Source organism: Protopterus annectens, chromosome 13.part0 (genome assembly GCF_019279795.1).
Source record: "Protopterus annectens isolate FY-2018-M chromosome 13.part0, PAN1.0, whole genome shotgun sequence".
Classification (NCBI taxonomy): Eukaryota; Metazoa; Chordata; order Ceratodontiformes; family Protopteridae; genus Protopterus; species Protopterus annectens.
Window position 1 is genome coordinate 1,137,881,249 of NC_056747.1, and position 16,165 is coordinate 1,137,897,413.

At 41.2% G+C, this 16,165-nt stretch overlaps 1 protein-coding gene across 1 annotated transcript in view; it reads left to right on the plus strand.

Annotated features, from left to right (window-relative positions):
* PLCD3 (phospholipase C delta 3) overlaps positions 1-16,165 on the plus strand; it is an 851,201-nt gene that overhangs the window by 580,729 nt on the left and 254,307 nt on the right. Inside the window, exon 7 of the mRNA XM_044055119.1 lies at positions 5,344-5,488. Coding sequence (XP_043911054.1) covers positions 5,344-5,488 — 145 coding nt within the window. The remainder of the gene's footprint in view (positions 1-5,343; positions 5,489-16,165) is intronic.

Below are 16,165 nucleotides of genomic sequence, written 5' to 3' on the forward strand. Positions count from 1 at the left end.
TCTTATGGTTTAGTGAAAGTTTTCGGCTGTTCAGCTGTTGTGCCCTGGGACTTCCTCTCTTTACTCCTTGTTGTCGGTGAAGTAATTATTTAAGGGGGCCATGCATTGGCAACTACCCACAAAAGAGGATACCTTAACCAGAGAACTGAGTCTGTATTCTTGAAAACCTTACATTACATCCCTTTAAGCCAACAGGTTATGCTCTACTAAATTTTTTGACATGGAAGCCAATTTATTAGTGACACTAACCCCTGGCAGAAGAATTTTGGATCTGCAAGCTTTAATGTGCAAAGAGCCCTTTAGCATCTTCCTTAATGATAAAGTCTTGCATTCATATCAACCCTACCTTCATATCTAACATTGTCACAGAACTACCTTTGAATAAGGTTACCCACCTACCTGTGATCTTTTCAGCTCCCAAAAACAATATGAAGAGGATTGTACTTTCCCCTGAAGTGCACAGGTAACTGATATAGTACTTGGGCAAAATCAAAGCAATAAGACAACCTGAACAGCTGTTCATTTCATTTGCAAAGGTGAAGGAACAGAATCATGTTTCCAAGAATACAGTGTCCAGATGGCTAGTACACAGCATTTGCTACATTTTTTATGGCAAAAGTATACCATGTCAAGTTAAAGCCAGGCCACTAGGGTTACAGCAGCCACCTCTGCATTTCTGTGATGACTCAGCATGCAAGCTACCATGAAAATAACTTTATAACCTGGACATCTCTGCTAGAGCAAGGCTGGAGTTTGCCACAGCCATTCTACAGTATCATCTACAGGTCATTCCTGCTGAGGGCTAGTCATCCACTAGGCGTTAAGCTTTGAGAGTCTTCCCATGTCAAACACGCGAACATTATTTTATATACACAAAACACACACCACACTACCTCTCAATAGACAAACAGCATCTAGAGTAAATACAGACCTAGCTCACGCTATAAAACTCAAACTATTCCTTAAAAAATGGCTACTAATCTCAGGAGGCATACACCCCAACCCAGGTCCATGCAACAAAACTCTCTCAGACAAACAAAAATCAGACCTACTTATTATTAACCTCAACTCAAGAAGTATATCCAACAAACTACATGACCTACACGCATTCATGGCCCACTACTCATCTGATATACTAACCATTACTGAGACTTGGCTAAAACCCACCACCCAAAACGAAGAAATCCCCCTCCAGGTTATAGCATCCTAAGGCAAGACAGAGATACCAAAAAGGGAGGTGGTGTTGCAATTTTATTTAAAAACATACACAACCTCCAGCCTCTAAAAAATCCACTTCCCAAATTTCAGAATGCAGAGACATTAGGCTCCGTTATGTTCCTCAAAAACAAAAAGAGACTCAACATCCTCTGCAGTTATATTCCTCCAGGATATAACTCACCTATAATAGAGGAAATGTTACAATGGGCTACAATCAACCTGCCCCAAGAAACCATCCTGCTAGGCGATCTAAACTTAGACTGGCTAGCCTGCAACTCCAACAACCCCTCAAACCTTCTACATTGCCCACCTTATCATGAAGGGATTTCTCAGACTTCAAGGGAGTCATAGTCTCCCCTATACCCATCACTCATCAGACCAATGATTGCTTGACCAATGGATGGTATGAACTTATTTGGATTCTCACAACTAATCCAAGAACCCACCAGAGTTGACAAAAAATCCAAAAAACATTCCATTCCCGATTGGACTATAGTTAATTTCCCCAAATAAAATTATCATGTGGGCTGCCTACCTGATGAACTGAGTGACCACTGCCCCACATTCCTCCTTTGTAAACAGGTAAACATACCCAAACCCACATTGTATAAGGAAACTAGAGATGAACACAAGGTAAATCCACAAATTCTTAACAGCATGTTAGAACAATGTAACTGGCACCCACTACAAACTATAGCATTAGACCAGACAGTTGAGTTTTTCAATAGCACTTTTATGAATGTTCTAAATACAGTAGCTCCCATCAGGAAACTTAGAACAAGAGTTAACTATGCTCCTTGGCTAAATAGGACCACAAAAGCCTTACTAAAAGCCAGAGACAATGCCTGGAAGATCTGGAAAAAGAATAACACTAGCCAAGATAGACAAAAATATCAACAACTGCGAAATCAGGCCAAAAAACAAACAAAAATGGATAAACAAAACTACTTCCTAGGTATCCAAAACAAACATTCCAAAACCCCCCCAAAAGTTCTGGCAAGTTATCAATTCCCTTCTGAAACCTGGCAAATCTACCACCCAGCTCCCAACACCAATACTGATAATGACAGCATAATTTCTCAATTCAACCATCACTTCACAGAATCTATTCTCTCATTATCTACCAGCTATCAAACAATAACTCTATATTCACCCCAACTATAGACCACAATAATATACCCTCCTTTACACTCTCACATGTACCAACCTCCACAGTTAAAAAACTACTGTCAGAACTAAAACCTACCACTCCTAGAGCAGATGGCCTACCCACTCATTTCCTAAAATTAGCTGCAAAGTCCCTAGCCTACCCTGTCTCAATTCTTATAAACCGCTCCATAAAAGAAGCTTACATCCCCCAACTATGGAAAGTGTCATATATTATTCCCCTATACAAAGGCGGCAACTCCTATGAGCTATCAAACTACCGCCCCATTGCTATCCTATCCCCCCTTTCCAAGCTCCTGGAGAAAAGTATTCACTCCCAAGTGATGCACGTCTTAACCTCACATAATCTCCTCTCCTTCACACAGCATGGCTTCCACCCAAACCACAGTACAACTACTGCTCTTCTCTCCTTTCCCAACCAGGTTAACCAACTCAGAAACAACAACTTCATATCAGCCATATTCTTAGATCTATCTAAAGCGTTTGACATGGTCTCGCATAACCTACTTTTCGACACTCTATCTACCATGTCCTTTGACCCTCCAATACTTCCTGGTTCAAAAACTATCTCTCTGATAGAAAACAAAAAGTCAAATGGCAAGGTGTACTAGCACCTCTACTACCAACTACTATAGGTGTTCCACAAGGATCAATACTGGGTCCTCTACTATTCACCATTTTCACCAATAAACTACATACCTCCACCCTGCATGCATCACTTATACAGTACGCAGATGACTCAACCCTAATCTGCTCAGCCCCATCCATAACCACTCTTCAAAAGCTTACCCAAGAATCCTTCTACTCTGTGGAAAAATGGACTACTGATATCCAACTGATTCTAAACCCCAACAAGACCAAATTACTTCTTTTCACCCCAACAAATCCAGAACCACACCTCCTTCCTTCACTATCACCTCCAAAAACGGCACCACAATCTCTCCCCCCCCCCCCCATGCAAAGTTCCTCGGTGTTGAAATGGGTGAAATAGATAAGGACCTTCACTTTGGTGTCCATATCTCTCAAACCATTAAAAAGGTACATACAAAATTAGGAACTTTATACAAACACAAACAATTCCTATCAGACCAAGCATGAATCACCCTAGCCCAAACCCACCTTTTGCCTACCCTAATGTATGCATCACCAATCCTTACCCGCATCAGCAAAACAGACCTAGACAAACTAGAATCTTGCTACAATAAAATTGCAAAATTCGCCAGTAACTCCACTTTTAGAAGCCATCACTGTCTTGCCCTAAAGGAGCTTCAGTGGTTAGAACTCCCTCAATTAATTAGTTACCACCAACTAGCGCACACCTACAGAACCCCCACAAAACTCCAGCCCTAAACCAGCTACTAAACCAATATTCAGCAAACCGTCCTCTACGCATATCCAAAAAAACCCTGCTCTGTATATCCAAAGCCAACAATACTGCAGGGAAAGCTCTTTTCTCTCATACCATCACTAGGAAATGGAATAACCTCCCCCAAAATATCTCTTCAGCACCATCTATCTCACTGTTCAAAAAGTCACTTAAGTCACACCTCTTGCTATCCTGGCTCTGTCCTTGCATCACATAAATGCTTTCCTGCTTTCCTCCAATTCTTGCTACCTTCCTCTCCTCACTGCTTACTATCTCTATTATACAGCACTCAAATACTCCCATACAGGGCCTACTATGTGTAAATTATTATGTCTTGTGTGATGTCTCTTTTGATTGAATCAGTTAATGTGGAGTCTTTTCTCCCAAATACTGCCATCCAGAGTCTACTATGTGTAAATTAAGTTTGCTTGGAACAAACCACTGTATGACATATCTTTTTGGTTGTACATTTACCACTGTACATATTGTTTGATGTGGAGCTTTTCTCCCTGGGCCTCCACTGTAAATGGACCTCATTCCAGTCGTAATTTCCTGGTAAACAAATGTAAAATAAAATAAAATAAAATAAATAGTACAGTGGTTTAGGGAATTACTCTAATTCTAGATGTTTTGAGTATATGTATTGTTACACTACAATTCCCTTGCCACCTCCCTTCTGTATCATATCCTGTGGGCTTTTATGAGGAAAGATGGATATCCCAGTTACTCTTCTCCCTTACTTATCTTTCTAGTACCTTGACCAGAGGTCTGTCTTTCTCAGGGTTAACCTATGTCTTAGAAAGGCAGCTTACAGGATCCTTCTGTCCAGGACAGCCAGTGCTATGGCTCCAGACCCGTCCTCAAGAGGGGAGAACCAGGGTCAAGAAAGTACTAAAATGGCAAGGGCAAACATCCCTTTTACACCACTGATGAACTTTCATGAAGTGGGCATCCACCTGGCCTGGAGAAGTTAGGCTGGTCATCAGGCCTTTAGTGTCCACATTTTCCAAGTGTCATTCATTACTGCAGCAAAGAACATACTAAAACAACTACATTTGTGTTCAGCTCCTACATAGCTGTACTTCAGTGCTAAGCATATGTGCTCCAATCCAGCTTTACTGCCTCTATCACAGCAGACTACTGCCCATAGTGCCATCATAGCTCCCCAAGTATTCCCATATTACCCAGTTCAAAAATGCCACACTGACTGCTCCCCAAGTATTCCCGCATTACTCAGTTCAAAAATAATGTCATGGTAACGGTTCCACAAGTATTCCCAGATCACCTAGTTCAAAGGTTATGTCCTGGTGACTGAGCCAATTCCTTGGTAGCAGCCACTACTTTCTTTTTTTGGAGCTAGATGAGAACTTGAGCTGTGCGTTACTGCCCCCATCTCACTCCCCTGGTGAACAGGCTCTGGCTTGGAGTTTTGATAATATTATTTAGGTCCTAAGTGCCACATTTTGTTTCTATATTATGAATTATAAAAGCTAGTGTCTGATAATGGTTTGAAAGTGAAGGGATAGATGCTGGGGGTATGTAGTGTTTTGTTTCATGAAGAAAGGACAGTTAACAGTTACTTTTATTTGCAGGGCCTTAATGAAAGGATGCAGATGTGTAGAGCTGGACTGCTGGGAAGGGAATAATGGAGAACCAAACATTTTCCATGGACATACCTTTACATCCAAAATCTTATTCCGAGATGTTATCAAAGTTATTAAGGACTATGCCTTTAAGGTAAGTTGCTCTAAGAGTGCAATGTGTGTGTGTGTGTGTGTGTGTGTGTGTGTGTGTGTGTGTGTGTGTGTGTGTGTGTGTGTGTGTGTGTGTGTGTGTGTGTGTGTGTGTGTGCGTATGTGTGTGTGTTTCAGTGTACACACACATATACATGTGCCCATTTTTGTGTGTGCTTCTTTCTGTATATGTAGGCATATGTGAGAGAGAATGAGAAAGAGAACAAGATGTATACATACATATACACATGCAAACATATCTGTGCATGTCTGTATATATTATACATTTGTATGCAGATATACATATATGTGTGTTTGATATATATATATATATATATATATATATATATATATATATATATATATATATATATATGTATGTATACACACATGCACATGCACACTCATACTTAATTGCATATGTTACTACGTTTGGAAACTGGCTGCTATGTCCATTGTAGTATACATTCAGCACAAATTGTCCCTTTTATTGGTCATCTGCTGTTAACATGACTCGGTCTGCTCTACTTTTGCATAAGAGTAAGTATAAAGTCTGTTTTGTTTATCAAACACCAAAGTATATAATGTGAAGTTGTTCTATCTCGCCTTCATTGTCACTGATGGGTTCGGAGCCGATCCTCGTCTCCAACTCAGCCAAATGCTGAAGCTCAAGGTCTTTAAACAGCTCGTGGCCTACTCCCTATCCCATGATGCAACAGTGCCTCCCTCAGATCTTGTTTGCCACTGCAACAGATCTGGTGTTCATCAAACAGCTCTAGCCAGTAATGCAAAACTTTGATGATTTTTCCTGGATAAATATTTTTTTTATTCTTGTTTGATAGTTGTAGATTACATTTAGCTTCTTGAGACATGTGTCTCCTTTGTTAGTAATAATTAGGGATAACTAGTTAGAGTGCTTTCTCTTTTTCTTGAGGCCATTTTTTTTCTAGGCCTATTTCAGATATTGACACTTTTTATTAGACTAGTGTTTAGATTTAGACAACTTGCTCCCTATCCTTTCTGCTTATTAGTAGCCCAGTTTTTATTAGGGCATTAATAATTCTAATTTTTGCTATTACCTGTAGTTACATTTTATTCAACCCTGTGGATTTTATTAGGGTTGGGTAATTGTTGTTAGCTTGGTGCGTTTCAGTGTGCTGTGTATTATACATAGCTTTTATAGGTTATTATAGGTTAGTTTAGACCTTCTTTATTGAGGCTAATTTTTTTATATACATATATATTATCTGTGTGCTGTGTGTTATACATATATATATATGTGTATATATATATATATATATATATATATATATATATATATATATATATATATATATATATATATATATATATACATATATATTTCTTTTATAGAGTTAGAGTTTTCTGCATTGGATAAGCTGGAGTGATGGCTGAAAAAGCAAAATCTGGGTTTAAGAAATGTCTGAAATGCGGACAGAAGATGTCACTTACAGATGGACATACAAATTGTGTATATTGCTTAGGTGAGCTTCACACTGCATTGGTGGTGCTGCGGTAGCGTTGTCGCCTCACAGTTAGACGTTGCCCATTCGATTCTCTGTTAGAGTGTCTTCTGTGTGGCGACATGCGTGAATGGGCGTTCCTTCATTGAAGGTTGTGCGTTAGGCCCAGCAAGCCAGCACGTAAAAATCTACCGCCACTCATTAGCGGACCGGAGTTCCGCTGTGGTGACCCCTAACTGGGAAAAGCTGAAAGACACAACAGCTTAGATGAGCTTCACCTGCAGGAAAATTGTGCCATCTGTCACTCCTTTAGCTCTTGCGTTCTTCATGAACGCAAGAGTAAACTCATGGCAAGAGGTCTCTTAAAATCCTCCTATCAAGAAGCCTTAGACAAGGACAAGTCCACTAAGTCTTCTAAAACTGTATCTACAAGTTCATCATCGGGGTTGGAGACAAAAAAGGGCTCATCAGCTTCCACATCTAAGTCTAGTAAGACTGCCACCTTGGCTCCGAAGCCTATGGAGCCGGAGGCAATTGTGGTCAGTAGGAGCCAGTCCCCAGCACTGGGGAGGGTGGCCTAATGGTTAAGGTGTTTGCCTTACAAACACAAGGTGCAGGGTTTGAGTCTCACAAGGGATAATTGGCTAGGCTTGAAATGGCTCACAGGGGCAGTTAGCCTAGTACTACCCTATGAACCTATGGAGCTAGTATCTCCCACTTTAAAATCTCCTATTCTCCAGTCTGAGACATCATCTATTGCCTCCCGGTCCTCAAGACTATCAGATAAGGATGTGGATCGAGTGGTATGGAGACTTTTACAGTCACAGGCACTAGCTAAAATTCTATTGGGTTCAACCCTTAGGGCTTCGGAACCAACCCAGGCTCAACCCGTTTCTTCAGTTCCTCCTCCGATTTGACCTGAAGTTTCAGAGTTGAAGTATTTGGAACTGATTATTGTGGAACCTTTGGAGCTGACACCCATTGGGCTTTTGGTTCTGACTACTCTGACTTTTTTGGTGCTGACCTTAGAGTCTAGGAGCCGACACTCACCAGTCGGGTCCAGAGAGGATAGTCATACCAATCTTTCGGTGCCAACTTTGCCTCTCAGGGTCTCGGCTCTCGTGAGCTCAGCACCTACTTCGGGCTTGGAGCCCACGGTTTTGGTGCCGCAGAGACTGTCTGTGTCTATGGATACAGGCATCTCTTCGGACCGGAGCCACGGGGCTTTCGATGCTATGAGGAGAGTGTTATCCACTTGGGCATCCACGTCATCGGATCCAGCAAACTCCTCCCCTAAGGTTCCTGTGTCTGTCTCTGCTTCACTGATCCCTCAAAAGTGTAGAGACCCGGAGTCTCAGTTCCCCCCATCGGGTGAGCCCTGTTCTTCCGGGACCTCCCCAGATGCTCCCTCTGAGGAGGTTCCCAGGAAGAGAACTTGCAAGAGGAAGCATCTGGATTCCCCACAGGAATCCATCACATCAGATACTGACTTAGATGAATCAGAATGGTCCCCACGGTCCCCCTCTGAAGATATCTCTTTTGGTGATATCTTAGAAATCCTAAAACAGAGGGGTGGCTGGAATCCCCTTAACCCTACTGATGATGAGTCAGTACTCTTGAAGGCTTTTGGGTCTCAATCCTCAACCTCATGGGTGACTCCGCCCTTTGATGAGTTGATGGATCTTCTCTCTCGAAAGGCATGGGAGTCTCCGGATACCATAGAAACAGTCCCTCGGAGGCCGAATAAATGTATTACGTCACCTCAGGACAAGGCTTTATGAGGCCTATTTTGGAAGAAGTAAACAAGAAAAGAACAACAGGTCACATCTATCCACTGTTGGGTTTAGGTACGGATGAAGGGGTACATCTGTCAGGGACCAGTAGTATCAACACTGGTAGTAAGAGTAACAACATTATGTACAAAAATGCACTGACAATGACCTATAACCCACAGTTTTCCTACATTAGAGAAATTTTAGTAAAAAACTGGTTCATCCTTAAAAATGAACATGTTGGAAGTAAAATAGGGGATGAACCATTAGTGGTATATAAAAAAGACACATGCTTTAAGAATATAATGGAACAGAAAAAAAGAAGGTGAGAGATATAAAAAGAATGATAAGATGAATAAATGTGGACACTGATCGCAATGTAAGTTTATTTTGGAGGGGGACAGTGTTGAAATTAAAAAATATGGAACCATAAAATACTATCACAAACATACTTGTGGAATCAAAAATGTGGTATATGGTGCTGTGTGCCAGGTATGTTACAGATATTACATAGGGAAGACAAAAAATATGTTTAGGACACGTATATACCAGCACATGTATGATATAAATAAAATAACGCACTTGCCAAGCACTTGAATATTTTTTTCCAACCACAGTTTTAAATTTACTATTCTTGAACATGTAGAGTTGGATGAAAGAGGGGGAACCTCTTGAACTAAAGAGTTAATGTGGAAACTCAGAGTTAATGCCACTAGCCCCCTGGGTTAAATTAAGTAGTATCCCTTACTAGTTATCTAAAACTTAAAGCTGATTTTTATCTTTGATGCCAACATGCAAGCATATTTTATTTATTAATCATTATGTATTAAATTAAGTATTTATAAAAAATGTGACATTTTAACAATAACAGGTTTTAACTTTTGGAGTCTGCAGCTTTAGAAAGTTTTTAATGCTTTAATTGAATGGCATGTATTCAAATGTATTTTTTGAGACTATTTAATGAGTTTTGGTTGTAAATTCATTTATTCTGAAGAAGTCATAACTAATTGTTGATGAAAGCACTAAAATAAAACAATCTTGGCTTTGACTACGTCTTCGTACATTATTTTTTTCTTATTTGGTCTGTTTTTCAAGAGTTTTGAATATCTCTTTTGGTGATATCTTAGAAATCCTAAAACAGAGGGGTGGCTGGAATCCCTTTAACCCTACTGATGATGAGTCAGTATTCCTAAAGGCTTTTGGGTCTCAACCCTCAACCTCTTGGGTGACTCTGCCCTTTGATGAGTTGACGGATCTTCTGTCTCAAAAGGCAAGGGAGTCCCCAGATACCATAGAAGCAGTCCCTCGGAGGCCGAATAAATTTATTACAGCACGTCAGGACAAGGCTTTCCTTACCAAAGGAGTACCTGTTGATGTTATGGTGGTGGTGGTGGCTACCAAAAAGGAGTTATCACAGACCTCCACATCTGTTCATCCTCCTAATAGAGATTCTAGGATCATGGACAGATACAGAAAGTGCATGTTTAGTTCAGCGGCCTTTGCTCTTCGATCCCTGAACTATCTCACACATTTCACCACACTAAACAGAGATCTCCTTAAGGAGTTAAGAGATACTCTACAGGGTGCGGCAGCTGCAGGGGTCTCAGATAAGGTAACCTCCCAGTTTGCTACCCTAAATTCCCTTATAAACTCTTCCATGCATCTGATTTCATATGCTGCTGATGGAATGAGTAGGGCAGCGGGTACAGGAATTGCTCTTAGAAGACACTCCTGGATGCGCTTATGTTCCTTTGTGGAGCCCTATAAGTCATCCTTTGTAAACACCCCCTTTGGTGGTTCATCACTTTTTGGACCAAAAGTAAAGGAAATGCTTACCAGGTATCGATGGAAAGACTCTGTCTGCCATAGGAGTCCATTTTTCCACTCCTACCAGACCTTATCCTAAAGGTCGTAAAAGTGGAAAAACGTGGTTCCTTAAAGCCCAAGGAACTTTCTTTGATGCATGTGGTGAAACTCCCTCTAGAGGCAGAGGAGGGGGCAATAATGGGAGACACCATCCATGCAACAGAAGGGGCCCGCAAAATCAGGGTGACAGGGATCAGTTCTTTGGCAAGCCCTACCAGTGCTCCTGAAAGGAGGCCGGTCTGTCCATTTCTAGAGGCAGTCGGGGGGACGCTTATCTTTGCACCCAGACACCTGACTAAAAATCACAAAAATCAGTGGATACAAAGCATAATATCCAGAGGCTACACTATTCCCTTTATTACCTCTCCACCCACTGTGAAAAAAATCCCAGATGTTCTACCCAATCACAAGGAACAGGCAGCCACAGAGATTATGAGGTTGCTAGAAAAAAAGAGTCATCCAACCAGTCCCAGCAGATCAGAGAGGATCTGGAACTTACTCAAGATTCTTTTTAGTACCAAAGAAAATAGGGGACTGTAGATCAATTTTGGTTCTCAGCAGGTTGAACAAATCTGTCAAGAAAACAAAGTTTTAGATGGTCACACTACAGTCTATACTTCCTTTTCTAGGAAAAGACAATTGGATGTGCTCAATAGATCTCCAGTATGCATACTACCATCTAAAAATGGCCAGACCATCCAGGGATCATCTGTGCTTTTGGCTGGGAGCCAGTTACTTTCAGTTTCAAGCTCTGCCCTTTGGTCTCACTACAGCCCCCAGAGTGTTCACCAAATGCATGGCAGTAGTTATGACTCACCTGAGGCGTTTAGGATTCCAGGTGTTTCCATACTTAGATGACTGGCACCTAACTGCCACCACTTAGCATCAACTCATACACGCAAGGGAGACAGCCTTAGATCTTTGCAGTCATTTGGGGATTACTGTAAACTGGGACAAATCTGCTTTGCAGCCATCCATACGTACCATCTTTATAGGAGCAGATCTCGACACAATTTCCATGACCATAAAACTCCCAATGGAAAGAGTGGTGAACCTTCAACAACAAATTCTGAATCTCATCCCCAAACAGAGAGCCCCTGTTTCAGTAGTGGTCAAATTACTAGGGACCATGGCAGCAGCCATCTTTGCTATTCCATTAGGCTGAATGCACATGCGGATACTGAAATGGCTGGTTTTCACACAATGGTCTTATCAGGAACTCCCAATGTCTCCCCACATTATAATAACAAAGTCATGCAAGAAGGATCTTCTTTGGTGGCTGACCTCTCCTCAAGTGACAATAGGACGTCCCTTTGTTCTTCCAACCCCGGTTGCTACTGTGACCATTGACACCTCCCTGATAGGGTGGGGGTTTCAGAGAAGGACAGCCCAAGGCACGTGGGAGAATCACGAAGCTCATCTGCATATCAATGTCCTAGAGATGAGAGTGGTATTTCTAGCACTGCAGTCCTTTCAAAACTTTCTTCCTCTAGGGACTATTGCTATACAGATGGACAACATGGCAGTGGTCTGGTACATAAACAAACAGGGAGGAACCAAATCATACCCCTTATGTTGAGAAGCCTTGAGAGTATGGCAGTGGGCAATATCCACCCAGCGCTTTCTGATAGCAATGCACATTCTGGGGAGGTCCAATGTGATAGCGGACAAGTTGAGCAGAGCAATACTTTCTCCTCACAAGTGGTCCCTGGAAGAAGTAGCAAAAAGGATATTCTGCTGATGGGGGCAGCCTTGCTGTGACCTCTTTGCAACCCCTGCCAACACCAAATGCAGCAACTACTTTGCCCTGATCCCCAACTCGGGAGATGCCCCAAGGGACGCACTTGTACACAGTTGGCCCCCGGGACTTCTTTATGCTTTTCCCATTTTCTCTGATACCCAAATTCTTACAGAAAGCCAACACTCTGGGAAGGACCATTATTTTGATAGCCCCTTACTGGCCTCGTCAAATCTGGTCCCCCTTTCTGCAGCCTCATCTACTGGAAGAACCATGGATCCCTGACCCAGTTCCAGATCTTCTGATACATTCATCAGGGGTTCTTCATTCTGCAGTTCATATCCTAAAATTGACAGCTTGGCTGCTCCGATTCTATGAATAGCCAGGTTTCACGATTTATCACCTGCAGCACAGGACATTATAATGTCTAGGAAACTATACCTTAGCAAGTGGAAAATATTTTCCGTATTGGCATCAAATAATTATGTTGATCCATTTATGGCTTTGATTTCTTCCATTCTAGAGTTTCTTACTAAACTGTTTCATGAAGGAGCAGCTGCAGTGACCCTGAGAGTTCAATTGGCAGCAATCTCTAATTTTCATATTGGTGATTCACAGACTCCCGTCATTTCACATAGACGTTCTAAAGCATTTCTTAAGGATACTGTTCACTTGAGACCATCTATTAGAACCCTATCTGCTCCATGGAATCTCAGTTTTGTGCTCTCATGGATCAATTTACCCCCCTTTTGAACCTGCATCATCCTGTGATTTGAAATATCTATCTTGGAAGACCATTTTCCCAGTAGCTATTACTTCCACTTGAAGAATTTTGGAACTACATGCCTTGTCCGTCAAAGCCCCATACTTGATTTTTCAGAGTGATAGATTACCATTAAGAACAAATCCTTCATTCCTACCTAAGGTTTGTTCTGAAACAAATCTCAACCAGACTATAGAATCACCTGTGTTTTTTTCCCAAATATACAAACAAAATGGAACACGTTGCACAAACTCGACGTCCATAGGCAACTTCGATTCTGTTTAGACAGGACTAAGGACTTCAGAAAATCGGATCAACTTTTTGTCTCCTTTTCAGATTCAAAGAAGGGTACTCCAGTGGTAAAAACCACTTTGTCAAAATGGTTGTCAGATTGTATTTCTTTCACATACAACTCTTCACAGTCTTCACAGATGACATTAAATCATAAAGTCAGGGCTCACTCAGCCAGGGCAATTTCCACTTCTTCAGTTTTTCTACCAAGGCTACCTATAGATACCATTTGTGCAACAGTCACATGAGCCTCACCTCATACCTTTATCACTAATTACAAATTGGATAAGCCCTCCAGGGACAGGGCCTCCTTTGGTTCTATGGTTCTGAGGAATATACTTCCATGAGCCAGCCAAGGAGATGGTGCTTGGGACGCTGACCCATCAGTGAGAATGAAGGTGAGATAGAATAACTTCAGACAAAGAAGTCATGTACGTACCATAACGTTCCATGTGAGTTGTTCATCTCACCTTCATTCTTACGTCCCACCCACCAACCCACTACCTTTAAAGTCTTGAGGACAAGGAAGTTCTAACAAGTCTTAGTGATACTTTGCCCTTATCTACGATATTCTTACTTCAATGACTATAGTCTTTAGTTGTCAGTATGAGTGGCCAAACAAGATCTGAGGGAGACACTATCGCATCATGGGATAGGGAGTAGGGGGGGGGGGCGAGATGAACAACTCACATGGAACATTATTGTAAGTACATAACTTCTTTTTTTTTTACCTTTGCATACTTTGATTTGTTGTGGTTCTAGTATTAATCACTGCAGTACCCCACTGATGATGACCATTTCATCTGATGACCTTTTATGTTCTGTCTAGCTAGTGTTTTGCCCACACTGTTACACTGTAACCCCACCGCCAAGCTATCTAACTTGATTGTCAACTTCCTATGTGGTACTGTACCTTAATAGTCAAAGCAGATGTCCCTCTTTTATTGCCTTCTCCATTTGTCTGGTATGGCATAACAAAATGAAGACATGCCACCTTCGGTCCATCTCAGTGGCTTGGATATATTCCGAAACCCATTTCCTTCAGTATCCTTTCCATGATACCCCCCCCCCAAACACACACACACACATACACATGCAACTAAGACAAAAGGTCATCAGTTTATAGCTTCTGTCATTGCACCACTATTGAGAAGGAGAATTGCATCTACCATCTTCTATTCTTCAGGAAATTGACCCTATATGTTAAAAACAGCTAGTTTGTGATACAGAAGTTGTTCCATCCATCTCAGAGAATCCTAGCATTTAGTGCACTGATCTGTAGTGGTAGATTTTCTGTATTCTCCTGAACATCATCGAGATGCAGGCACACTTACCAGAGCCTTGATGGCAACTTCGCCAGCAATTATTAATTTATTTATATTCTGACTGCCCACATAATCCACTTCAGGGATACACTTATCTTGGCCGTTGTTGGGGTGCAAGGTGAAGAAACTAATACTGAATAGGGTCCCCATCTATTAAAGCATACGCAAGCATGCACTCACATACACACACACACACACACACACACACACACACACACACACACACACACACACACACACACACACACACACACACACACACACACTCGCTCACAATGAAGAACAGCAGTTCACATATAATAATTTTTAGACATGGAAGTACACCATAACACCCAGCAAAACCCACAAAGACTGTGTGAGATGTGCGGACTCTAAACAGAAGGTGCTTTAGCTGAGAGCTAGACAGGAGAAACTCTCAATTTAATTAAAGATTAACACAAGTAAGAACATCTGTCACTGAATTTTGTTAGCTATGTGTTATGCTCACAGATGTTCACCACCCACGTATTCACTGCATACTCTGATATATACATACCATTATTTTAACATCAGTACTCACTCTGAGCTCGTACTTTGTTCTCCAAATACTAACTCAGATAATCTACATGCCAGCACCTAGACAGTTTAGTGTTTTAGTATCCAATGGTCCGAAGTCAAACTTTTGAGCAACATTATCTTGAGCTCAGTCTTAAAAAAAAAATACAATTGACACTGTGGAAATAATCGATATAAGAGGCTTTCTGTTCTGTCACATGCTGATCTTAGAGATCATAATTGGAATAAATCTAGTTCATTAATCCAGATCTAGTTATGATTAACTCGGATTGCCCTTTGGTCCTGTAGAAACACGATCTATGAATAATTGAATATTCTAACCTTCACTGTAATTCTGATCCCTTCCACAAATTCAGATGTAATGTAGCAGAAAGTGGACTCTGATTTCACACATGTATAGCAACACAGTATATAAAGGCCATGACATACACGTTGTGACATGCAGTCTGCCATTGCTTCAGCATATACAAAGAACTTGTATATCCATTCAAACAAATGCCCATTTATCTTATGAATGTGCAGTATGATGTAACCTGTGTACACAAACAACTCGACACAGTTACTTCATCTACACACAAACTAAGGTGCACATACTCCAGCATGTACCACCTAATATTCATACACAATCACACACAAATATACACACATTTTCCCCCCTAGATTTTGTCATCCCTTAGTTCACCAAAGCTTCAACCAGGCAAAACAAACCAGTCAAAGTTTCAACTTGAAACAAACAAAAAACGTTTTCTCCACTAGTGCTCGTATAGCTTTAATTTGAAACATACAAAAAAATAATTTCCTTGCTGGGGTGCTGTTGTTGGGGACCCCCCATTTTCTTTTATCTTCTAATTTACTGATCATACAAGCAGGGAGAAAAAGGAAATGAC